At 45.0% G+C, this 12,581-nt stretch overlaps 2 protein-coding genes across 2 annotated transcripts in view; one reads left to right on the forward strand and one right to left on the reverse strand.

The window, feature by feature from the left end:
* The window catches only part of nwd1 (NACHT and WD repeat domain containing 1), an 85,298-nt gene extending 82,205 nt beyond the window's left edge, over window positions 1-3,093 (forward strand). Inside the window, exon 19 of the mRNA XM_059977735.1 lies at window positions 2,344-3,093. Within this exon, the coding sequence (XP_059833718.1) occupies window positions 2,344-2,627 (284 nt within the window). The 3' untranslated portion in view covers window positions 2,628-3,093. The remainder of the gene's footprint in view (window positions 1-2,343) is intronic.
* A 3,897-nt stretch (window positions 3,094-6,990) lies between these two features.
* The window catches only part of LOC132397799 (differentially expressed in FDCP 6 homolog), a 69,982-nt gene continuing 64,391 nt past the window's right edge, over window positions 6,991-12,581 (reverse strand). Inside the window, exons 12-13 of the mRNA XM_059976553.1 lie at window positions 10,605-10,695; window positions 6,991-7,477 (exon numbers count right to left, since the gene is read on the reverse strand). Of these exons, the coding sequence (XP_059832536.1) occupies window positions 7,236-7,477; window positions 10,605-10,695 (333 nt within the window). The 3' untranslated portion in view covers window positions 6,991-7,235. The remainder of the gene's footprint in view (window positions 7,478-10,604; window positions 10,696-12,581) is intronic.

Here is a 12,581-nt window from a genome sequence, read left to right on the forward strand (position 1 = left end):
TTTTTACAGCAGCAGAAACGTGCAAAAAGAGAACAAAAGTAACAAAAGTAGTCAAGTAATGTTCATGGGCTAATCAAAAATCTGATGGCTGAGAGGAAGAAACTGTTCCTAAGATATTGGTTGTGTGTCTTCAGGTTCCTGTAGTGATGGTAATGAGAAGAGGGTGTGTTTTGGATGGTGAGCATCCTTAATGATGAATCCATTCTGTTATTGTTTTACCTTGTACTATCTCAATGTATGGTGTAATGGTTTGATCTGCATGAACAGTAAGCAAGAGAAGCTTTTCGCTGTATTCCAGTACATGTAACAATAATAAAGATAATTCCAATTCCTGCCCTGTATGTGGGTGTATTGTTGTTCCTCAGCTCTGCCTCTCCCAGTCTGGCATGATCTGTGATTGAACCCATGACCATTAGTAATACCACCTGACCAGAATGTTACTTCCATTGGCCCTGACATAACCTGCACAATTACTCCTAAGTCCCTGGGGTAGCGTTGGATCAAGTACCCTTGGGGATCAGAGAGAAGAGAGTTAGCCGCTTGAGCTGAAGCTGACACCTGTGTATAAGGGAAACCAATTTCCTTTCCACGTGTACGTGTGCGTAAAACAATTTGGTTAATCTGTTTATGTTCAGTTCCTGTCTCATTAACCAACATACTTCAAACGGCAGATATCTGTGTCAGAGTTGTTTGGTTGGGAATTTATCAGTAAAAAAAGTTGAGCTTTTTTAACCACTCAGAAAATAAATATGAGAGGCCCAACATATCAATGCAATCATGAAGGCATGCCACTGGCTACACTTCATTGGGAAATTAAGGAGATTTGGTATGTCACCAAAGATTCTAGCAAATTTCCACAGTTGTACCTTGGAGAGCATTTTAACTGGTATAGAGGGTTAGAAAAAGCTGCAGAGTGCTGGAAGCTCAGCCAGCTCCTTCATGTGCACTCGCCTCCCCTGCATCTGGGACATCTTCAAAAGGTGATACTTAAAAAAGGCAGCATCCACCATTAAGGACCCCCACCACCCAGGAAATGCCCTCTACTAATTACTACCAGAGTACAAGAGACTGAAAACTCAATGTTTTGTCCTTCCACCATCAGATTTCTGAATGGTCCATGAACTCACTATTTTTACACTACTTATTATTTTTAATATATCTTTCATGTTGTAATATTTAGTATTTTTAATATATTGTGGTGTTGGAGCGATGGAGAATGAGAGCTGACCTGATAGAGGTGTACAAGATAATGAGAGGCATTGATCGTGTGGATAGTCAGAGGCTTTTTCCCCCAGGGCTGAAATGGCTAGCATGAGAGGACATAATTTTAAGGTGCTTGGATATAGGTACAAAGGAGATGTCAGGGGTACGTTTTTTTTTAAAACGCAGAGAGTGCATGGAATGAGCTGCCGGTGGTGGTGGTGGAGGTGGATACAATAGGGTCTTTTAAGAGACTCCTGGATGGCTACATGGAGTCCAGAAAAAAGGGCTACGGGTAACCCTAATTAGTTCTAAGGTAAAGACATATTCAGCATAGATTTGTGGGCCAAAGGGCCTGTATTGTGCTTTAGGTTTTCTATGTATGCTGCTGCAAAACAACAAATTTCACAATGTACACTAAGTAGCCATTTTATTAGGTATCCCCTTTACCTTATAAAGTGGGCGTGGAGTGTATGTTTGCTGTCTTCAGCTCCTGTAGCCCATCCACTTCAAGGTTCGATGTGTTGTGCATGCGGGGATGTGCTTCTGCACACCACTGTGATGTGTGGTTATTTGAGTTACCGTCTCCTTCCTGTCAGTTTGAACCAGTGTGACTATTCTCCTCTGACCTCTCTCATGAACAAGGCGCTTTCACCGCAGAACTGCAGCTCGCTAGAATTTTTGTTTTTCTTTTATCCCCCATTCTCTGTAAACTCTAGAGACAGTTGTGTGTGAAAATCTCAAGAGATCAGTGGTTTTTGAGATACTCAAACCACCCCATCTGGCACCAACAATCATTTCACAGCAAAAATCATATTGATCATAGTTTTCCCCATTCTGATGCTTGGTCTGAATAAGAACTGAATCACTTAACAATGTCTGCATGTCTTTATGCTTTGATTAGCTGTTTAGATAGTTACATTAATGTGCAGGGGTATAAGTGTACCTAATAAAGTGGCCAAGTGAGTGTACATTTCTTATTGTAATTTATAATATATTTTATGCCTTGAGTTGTACGCTGCTGCAAAACAACAAACTTCATATCATATGTCAGTAATGATAAATCTGATTCTGAGGTTTCGGTTTAGTGTGAATGTGGAGGTGTACAGCACCCCATTGATCATGTCCCTTTGCCTTCTGCAGGCTCACTGCTGGCAGTGCAGTACGTGTATGCTGAGGTTACCAAGATCCATTCAATGGCAGACGGAATGGTGGCCAGCACGAGACTGGGTTACGTCATCAGAGAGAGGTTCACGTGCCCGCCAGTCATCCATCCCAGTTATAATGTGCTCAGGGGCATCAGGGCCACTTGCTCGGTGAGATCCAGGGTGGGTGGAGGCGCCAGCACCAAGAAAGGTGGCAGCAGGAAGACCCCAGAGAGCCTGCTACAGAACGCGGCACCCTCACGGGTCTGCTCCGTGCTGTGAACACTTGGGTGCATTTCCCGCACCTCGTGAGTGACTCACCCACTCTAAAACACCAGTTATCAGCATGTCTCACAGGGTGAGCCTCAGCACACAAGCAAATAAACTCCAGCTAATAGATTGCTCGATTCTATTCTTAGTAACCACAGGTCAGATTAAACTGATAAGGCAAAAGAAGAGCAATATTTTTCAGCTCTCTGCTTGCTGACTCCTGCACCCGCTCTCTGAAAGCACAATTCAGGGAACTCTCCTCCTTCAGCTCTCCTGTATGAGCCATCAATCCCCCTCCCCAAAGCTGCTGGCCGAGTTTCCCCATTCGATCATTCGGGAGGTGTGGGTGACCTTACTTGCCCCATTCCAACTCAGCGTTTCATTGAGCCGGGTGCCAGGCCACATAGTTAGATAACAAAGGTGTAGATTATCTTCCTTGGTGATCCAAGTGCTTCTAAAGGCAATTTTGTCCTTTCATTATCACCATTATTGTTATTTTCACTTCAGGAACATGGTTGACTCATCTTTAAAAATACAGATGTTTTAATTATTTGAATTTTGATTCCTCATTCAAACTCCTGTTTCCAGAGAGACCAACTTTGGAGTGCTATCATAGGAACCTAATCACCAATTTCACCACCACCACCCCTCCAAGCCATGTTCCCCCCCACCCCCGCTCCATGAAGAGCCTGCTGACATTTCTGAAGATGCACATTTGGAAAATAGGGTTGTGGTAAAGATAGGGACAGACAGTAAGAGGAAAGTATTTAATTGGGGCAGGAAAAACAATGATCCTATTAGGAAAGAACTTGGGAGTGTAATTGGGAACAGTTGTACTCAGGGAAATGAACAACAGAAATGTGGAGGCTGTTTCAGGAACACCTGCACGGGTTTCTGGATAGGTTTGTCCCATTGAGGCAGGGTGAGGATGGTTGGGTGAAGGAACCATGGCTAACAAAAAAGGTGAAACACTTAGTCAAGAGGAAGAAGGAAGCATACTTCAGGTTTAGGAAGCAAAGATCAGACAGGGCTCTTGAGAGTTACAACGTATCCAGGGCAGAGCTTAAGAATGGACTTCGGAGAGGGGGACGTGAGAAAGCCCTGGTAAGTAGGGTCACGGAAAACGCCAAGACATGAGGTAACTGTGCAGCTCTAAAAAAAAACCCTGGGTAGACCACATGGGGGTATGTGTTCAGTGCTGGTTGATTCATTATAGGAAGGACGTGGAAGCTTTTGAGAAGGTGCCGAGCAGATTTACTACAATGCTGCCTGGATGTTGTTTATTTAGAGGTGCAATGTGGAACAGGCCTTTCCAGCCACACTGCTCAACAACCCACCTGCAGTATTTAACAGTAACCTAATCATAGGACAATTTACAATGACCAATTAACTTGCTAACTAGCATGTCTGTGGAATGTGGAGAGAAATCTGACTGAAACCCACACGTTCATGGGGAGAACTCCTTACCGACCTCCGAACACTGACGCCCTGAGCTGTTGAGCAAGGCACTAACCAATGTGCTACTGCGGTGCCCCTTTCTTGTGAGGAAAGCTTGAGCAAGCAAGGGTTTTTCTCTTTGGAGTTAAGGAGGATAAGTAGGCACAGATGGAGTGGACAGTCAGCCTCTTTATTCCAGTGTAGCAATGGCGAGTACCAGAGGCCATGTTTTTAAGGTGATTGGATGAGAGTATAGTGGAAGGATTTTTACAGTGATAAATGCGTCAGGGATGGTGGTGGGAGGTTGCTATATTAGGGATATTTAACAGACTCTTAGAGAAGCACATGAATGAAAAATAACACAGGGTTATACAAGGACAGAAGGGTTAGATTGATCTTGAAGTAGGTTAAAAGGTCATCATAACATTGTGGGCCGAAGGGTCTTTACTGAGCTGTACTATGTCAATCTGAGTGGATAATAAATGGATTTATTAACTTTTCTTTCCTCTATAACTTCACATGGGAGTGAATTTTATTCTGCATGTCAAGCATTGATTTGTGAATTCCGTAACTGCCCAAGGAAGGGGTGGCCTGTACATCGCCTTCAAGGTGAAACTAGGGTTTTAAACCTATGCGGGGAAGATTCTGGGGTTAACAAAGTCAGCTGAGGTTCATTGGGAGAATACAGTTAAAGTCACAACAGTGGATAATGGTTAGCATGAAAAACAAAACAGTGCACTAGATTTAAAAAAACTCTTACATGGCTCATAAACTCAAAATGAAAAATGATCGAGTGGAACAGCTAGAAACTCTTTCTCAGGGTGGAAATGGGTTATATAAGGGGATCATAATTTAACGGTGATTGGAGGAAAGTGTGAGAGGTAGGTTTACTTTTACAAAGAGTGGTGGTGGTAGAGGCAGATACATTAGGGACATTTGAGAGACTTTTAGATGGGTGAAAGGAAAATGGAGGCATATGGAGAGGAAAGGGTTAGGTCGATCTTGAAATAGGTTAAAAGGCTGACACCATGTTGTGGGACCAAGGACCATACTGTGCTATAATGTTCAATGTTCTGTGATTCATTCATGGCTGACCAGAGAAATTAAAAGATATTTAGATCAAAACAACAATAAAAGTGCCAGAAATTACATAGGTGTGAGGAAAGGACACATTTTAGAACTGAGCAGAGGAGGACCAGGCTATGATGAATATACGTGTGGACTGGTGAGAGGTAGGAAGTACAGGCATGAATGAGGAAAACACAAGGACCGATGTAAGTCCCTTACGGATGGACAGAATTCACAAGGAGAAAATGGCAGAGGAATTAAAGAGATACTCTGCTATCTGTCTTCACAGCTCAAGATGCATAAAACCAGAGGACCACAAGGGTCTAGAGAGTACATGTTATTGAGGACAATATCTAATTCTCAAAATAGTAATAAATAAGTTAAGACCATAAGACAATAGGAAGAGAATTAGGCCATTTGGTACCTTGAGTCTACAACGCCATTCCATCACGGCTGATTTACTATCCCTCTCAAATCCATTGTCCTGCCTTCGCTCCATGACCTTTGACACCTTTACTAATCAAGAGCCTTTCAACCTCCACTTTAAATATGCCAAATGGCTTGGTATCCACTGCTGTCTGCAGCAATAAATTCCACAGATGCACCACCCTCTGTTAAAGAAATTTCTCCTCGTCTCTGTTCTAGAGTTAGTGAGTATGAAAATTGCTAAATCCCAAAGACTGGATTATCTACATTTCAGAGTTTTTAAGGAGATACTGGATGCTCATGTTGTTATCTTCCAAGGTTCTGCAGATTCCATTATTGTTCCTGTGGATTGGAAGGGAGCCAGTGTGATGCCACTGTTTCAGGAAGGAAGGAGAGTGAAATTTTGTGAGCCTAACATCAGTAGTTGGGAAATTGCAGGAGTTCATATGATGGATGTAATACCAGGCTACCTTGGACAACACCTCCAGGACCTTGTGTATGTGTTCCTCTGGATTTTCAAGCACCTGCAGAAGCTCTTATGTTCGGAATACCTTGGAAAGAGTAAGAAGATTGAGCTGAGTCAATAACTGATGTGTTGAGCTTCTTTCAGTTTGCAACTGGTGGAACAGACAAGTGAGAACCAGTGAATGTGTGGTGGTCAGATTTCCAGGAGTCTTTTGATAAGATCCTGCACAAGAGGTCAGATGCCAACTGCGTTACCCTTATTGGTGCAAAAAGATTGAAATAGACTGAGATTTGGTTACCAGACAGAAAGCAGAATGCGGGAGTAAACAGATCATTTAGTATCGCTGGGCTGTGATATCACAGATATCTGTTCAGACTAGCTCAAGGGAGGGTGGTCCCCTGACTCAGGATTCCTTGACCCGGGGCACAGTTTCAGACTCAGGGATCGGCCATTTAGGACAGAGATAAGGAGAAATATCTTCATTCTTAGGGTAGTGATTGTTTGGAACTCTCCCAGAAGGCTGGGGAATGGAGAGATGTGGGGATAATGTAGGAAATGGCATCACGGTTGATCAGAATGATGAATGGTGGGGCCGGCTCTGGGTTCTGATGGCCTATTCTCACTTCTGTACATGATCAACACCTTCAAATGTGGAATTCTCTACTGCCCACTCCCAAGCAATGTTTTATCCATAGACTTCTTACCCTGTCTCTATGACAACTCTATCCATTAACTCCTCCTCCATCGATCTCCCCCCCCCCTTCCTCCAATCTCAGGAATATTTTCATCAATGAATCTCCCTTCCCCTCTCCCAGCTGATACAAGAGTCTCCAACATCGTCACTCTGTCATAGACAAATCATTCTGACTGCACAACAACTTTGAGGACATTATTTTCCACATCAGTCACTGCAAATAAAACAGTGGCTTACAGAAAAACAAGGCACAGAAGAGATTTGTGATTGGGAATGGTTTATCATTGGCTACAGATTGTGGTGCCATTTGTGCTGATGGACCTCGCTCTGCTTTTCCTTCTCCATTTGGCTTCAACAAATGGAGTTCCCATATCTGTGTGTTCAGATATTGGAGATTCCCAAGTGCACTGGGGAGATCTGCAGAGTCTATTACCGGTGCCCAGTGTGGATTGAGAAACCTCCGCAGGACCACTAACACTCTTCTCGTGCTCTCCCGTCTAGTCCGCCATGACAACTAACTGCTGCTTTCCTAGGGTGACATCGATCCCGTCAGCGACACATTCCTCAAATACTCCTCCATGTTTTCATAGTCGTCGGAGTCAGATTCAGATTCTGACATCTCCTCGGAGGTCTGGGTTGAGACCTTGGGCCTGTCGCGCTTATCTTGCGTCTTTCCCTTCAGCTGGGGCTGCTTATTGTTGAGATTAATGGATGGGAAGGCTCCACCCCCTCTGTGGCTCAGGACAGCACTCCTCTGTTTATTCTGGGTGGCTGCAACATGAAGATCAAAGATTACAGAACAGCAGTAACCGGCACTCTGTCGTAAAGCAGAGTGGTAACACCAGCTATCAGAACAGGGGGCGAGCTCCATTCGCTCAAAGGGGATAGTGGCAGATAGAGAGAGGCATGAAGAGTGTTCAGTATTCTGTGAGGTTTAGTCGCCTCATTGTTGAAAAGATTCTGCAGCTGTGGCTTGCAGCGTTGAACTGACTGTGGCCGCTTGGCTCCTGGACTAGTTGCAACGCTGACCAGACCCTTTGGCTGTAGACTCACTTTTGGGGACTCCGCAACTTGTGTTCTGTGTGTTATTTCTTTGGATAATTTGTTCTTTTATCGCACGTTGTGTGTCTGATATTTCTTTTGCGTGGGTAATTCTAATGGGTTCTGTCCTGTTTCTTTGTCTCGTGGCTACCTGCAGGCTTGGAGAATCCCAACACATACTTCGTTAGCAAATGTACTTTGAACATGGATTTCCCAAGTTCAGTACTGGAAGAATGAAAACCAGGAATTTTAAGATGCCTGGATTAGGGAATTGTGGAAATGTGTGCAAGTTTACAGAACCAGAAAAGGTGAAGACCACACAAGGACAGGAGTGGTTGAAAATGAAGTGGCATATAAATGAGGACTAGTAATGGATACAGGAACTGAGGCAGGGAGGATGGGGTGGGTCAAGGAGAGGAAAGGGAGGGAGAGAGACTTGAGGGAGAGATTTGGGAAGCAAAGAAGCAAAGGAGTGAGGCAAAGAATATAGAATCATAGAGCTCTCTAAGTACTGAAGCAAGCCCTTTGGCCCATCTAGTCCTTGCCAAACATTTTTCTGCCTAGACACATTGACCATAGCCCTCTACACCCTTCCCTTCCATATACTTATTTTAAATTTTGCGATTGAACACACATCTACCACGTTTGCTGGCAGATCATTCCTTGCTTTAACCATCCAAGTGAAAATGTCCCCATCAATATTTCACCCTTCACTATTAACCCATGACTTCAGTTCTAGTCTCACCCAGCCTCAGTGGAAAAAGCCTGTTTGCATTTGTACCCTTCATAATTTTGTATTCCTCCATTCAATCTCCCCTCAATCTCCCGCACTTCTGAGAATAAAGTCCTAACCTATTCAACCTTTCCCCATAAATCAGGTCTTCAAATCCTGGCAACAGATGGCCTGTTGAGATGGCAGGGCTAACAAGTGAGAGGGGAGGTGGGTGGTATGAAGGAAAAACATGCACTGCCTGACAGGCACAACCCAGCTAAACACCACATGTACCGCATGTGTCCGCCTTGTTAATGTGCTCCATACTCCAAACCATCTTGACCCACAAAAAAAAAGACCTTAGGAAACCTCCTGCTGATTTACATGCCTCAATGGTGCCCATGACACACAAAGAAAAAACACGGCAGAAACTGTTCATCCAGTACAGGACTTTAGGGTCCGATGAAGATCGGTTCCAACCCAGCCCAGGAGGAGGAACGAACAGCCCCTATCTGTGAGGTCCCAGATAGGATGACTTTCTATGTTCTAGCCATGACAGTTCTTTTCCACTGAGTCTGCCCACAGACATTGCTCATTTATACCAACCGCAGTCTTCAGAAACCACAATCTGATCAGAGTGATTCTCAATGATGGCAGCAGGAAATTCAACATTGAGTCAGCAGAGAGGGGCCACTCTCTGTATCATTCCTCCCCCATCGTCAGATGTAAATCTATCCCAACTCCCACTTCTCAAACAAGCCCTCCAACCTCACACCTGGCCTTTTCATCAAACTCCTCAATCACATCTAAACCCTACATATCCTAATGACACACCCTCTCCACCTACTGGCTTCACACACCCCAACCCCAGCCCCTAATCCTCACTCCCAAACCACCTCCTGACCTCCCCTAACTAAACCCCATAAACCAACTCCAGCTCCTGGTCTCTACTCCCAAACCACCTCCTGACCTCCCATAACTAAACCCCATAAACCAACTCCAGCTCCTGGTCCCTACTCCCACCTCCACCTCTCAAATACTCCATTCTCCCAATGAAACCTCATTTTCCCCTCCACATCCCTGACCTCCAGTCACTGTAACCCCTGACCCAAAACCTACCCCCAACCTGTGTACAAAGGGGAACCTGTGTACAAAGGGGAACCTGCAACCTCCCAACCCCCAAGACAAAAGCATTGCTGACACTAAGCTCTGTAGAGTTTCAAAATTCAGGTGGACTTTGTGGCTAAACATTGGGAGGCATCTCGGGCAACAATGGGCAATGGTGTGGGGTTAGGAATGGTCCAATAACTCCCACCTTCTGACACATGCTGTGCTATGCTATGCTCAGAAACCCCAGAGGACCATTGATATTCTTACCCAAACACACCAGCCAAAGCACCCCCCCTACAAATCCCAATCTCAGCACAGCTCCATTCCCAATCTCCCCAGATAACGAGTATCTTCTTCAGTTCTGGTTGCCTCATTGTAGGAAAGATATTAGAGAGGGTGCAGAGGACATTTACCAGGACGTTGCCTGGATTAGAGAGCATGAATTAAGAGAACAGGGTAAGCGAGTTAGGACTTTGCTCTTTGGAGCAAAGGAGGATGACTGGTGTGAAGTAGACAAGATGGTAAGGTGCATAGATCGAGCCAGCACCTTCTTCCCAAGGGTGGAATTGGTCTATATCAGAAGTCATAATTTTAATGTGATTGGAGGAAAGTATGGGGGGGGGGGGGATGTTGTCAGAGTTAGGTGTTCACAGAGATAGTGCTGAGATGGAATGCACTGCCGGGGTGGTGTTAGAGGCTAATACATTAGGAACCTTTTAGAAAAATTTCAGGAAACACATGAATAAAAGAAAGATGGAGGACAATGAAGGATGGATGAGATTGATCTTGGAGCAAGTTAAAAGGTTGACATAGCCTCGTGAGTCGAAGGGCCTGTACTGTTCTATGTAATGTGGTGGTCAGCCCCAATCTCCCACTTCCCCAAGGAAATATCCTCAGTGCCAGTCCCAGCACTGCCCCATTCCTTGGGGAATGTCCTCAGTCCCAATCATAACACTGCCCCATGCTCCGTTCCCCCAGGGAACATCACACATTCCACACATCCTTTCTGAGAACACAGCCCAGTCCAGCCCTTACCTCCAGGGACGATGGGTTGCATCAGTCGGTTTAGCTGCACGTTCCACTGTTTGACGCAACGACTCGCCTGCCTCCGCCTTGTCTTTGCCGCCTGGTGAGAGGAAGGCCAGTTGAACATAGCTACACCAGCCCAGCATCACAGTGGGAGAGCATGGAGGGTCACAGTACCCTGCCACAACCTGGAGCAGTGCACACCACCACCACCACCCCAGGGTGCCACTGTAGGCAAGATAGAGCTCTGGCTGGAGAGCTGCCCTCAGTGCTAGCACTTCACCCTCTGGCTAGCTGACGTTTCTCTCTTTGAGGTACTGGAAAATGCTCAGCAATTTATATTCACAAGTGTACTACATGAATTGGAAGCATACCTTACAGTATCAGCATCCTACCTGGAGAGATACATCATGGCACGTGCTCTGTCCGAAACCACAACAATATGCAAAGCGTCAAACACAAAATACTGGAAGAACTCTGCAGATCAGGCAGCATCTATACTAACCACAAGACATAGGAGCCAAATTAGGCCATTTGGTTCATTGAGTCTGCTCTGCCATTCAATCATGGTTGATCCTTTATTTCCCCCTCCTCAGCCCCACTCCCCAGCCTTCTCCCTGTAACCTTTGATTCTGTGCCCGATCAAGAACCTATTGATCTCCATCTTACACACACTCAACGACCTGGCCTCCACAGCTGTCTGTGGTTATAAATTCCACAAATGCACCATCCTCTGGCTTAAGAAATTTCTTCACATCTGTTTTAAATGGATGCCCCTCTATCCTAAGGCTGTGCCCTTCTTGTCCTAGACCCCCCACCCCCCCAACACCAAAATGACCTTTTCACATCTACATTGTCTAGGCTTTCAGCATTTGAAAGGTTTCAATGAGATCCCCTTTATCCTTCTAAATTCCAGTGAGTACAGGCCCAGAGCCATCAAACATTCCTCATGATAACCCCTTCATTCCCAGAATCATCCTTATGAACCTCCTCTGAACTCTCTCCAACGCCAGCACATTTTTTCTTAGATAAGGAGCCCAAAACTGTTCACAATACTCAAGATGAGGCTTCGTCAGTGCCTTTAAGGCATTGCATCCCAGCTCTTATACTCTAAACCTCTTGAAATGGATGCTAACATTGCATTTGCCTTCCTTACCACCAACTCAACCTGCAAGTTAAACTTTAGGGTGTTCTACACACGGACCCCCAAGTCCCTTTGCATCTCAGATTTTTGGATTTTCCACCTTTGTATTTCATTTGCCACTTTCTTGCCCATTTTCCAAATCTGTCCAAGTCCTTCTGCAGCCTCCTGTTTCCTCAACACTACCTGCCCCTCCACCAATCTTCATATCACCAGCAAACTCAGCAACAAAGCCATCTATTCCATCATCTAAATCATTGATATACAGCATAAAAAGCTGTCCCAACACCGACTCCTGCGGAGCACCAGTAGTTACTGACAGCCAACCAGTAAAGGATTCTTTTATTCCCACTCACTGCCTCATCAGCCAATGCTCTGACCATGCTAGTAACTTTCCTGTAATACCATGGGCTCTTAACTTGGTAGGCAGCCTCATGTTTGGCACTTTGGATTTTCAGAAGGTTTTTGACAATGTACTACATGATGCACTGTATCCCCTTTATCTATCCTACCTGTAATCTCCTCAAAGAATTCCAACAGGTTTGTCAGGCAAGGTTTTCCTTTCTGCTGCCTCCCTCCTTGCTTAAAGAGTGGAGTCCAATGATTCTTGAAAGATCATTACTAATGCCTCCGCAACTTCTACCGCTGCCTCTTCCAGAGCCCTAGTGTGCAGTTCATCTAGTCCAAGTGACTTATTCACCTTTAGGTCTTTCAGCTTTTTGAACCCCTTCTCCCTTGTAATAGTAACTGCACTCACTTCTCTTCCCTCACACCCTTCAACTCCTGCACACTGCTAATGTCTTCCACAGTGAAGACAGATGCAAAACACCCATTTAGCTCATCTG

This window comes from Hypanus sabinus, chromosome 8 (genome assembly GCF_030144855.1).
Source record: "Hypanus sabinus isolate sHypSab1 chromosome 8, sHypSab1.hap1, whole genome shotgun sequence".
NCBI classification, from domain to species: Eukaryota; Metazoa; Chordata; class Chondrichthyes; order Myliobatiformes; family Dasyatidae; genus Hypanus; species Hypanus sabinus.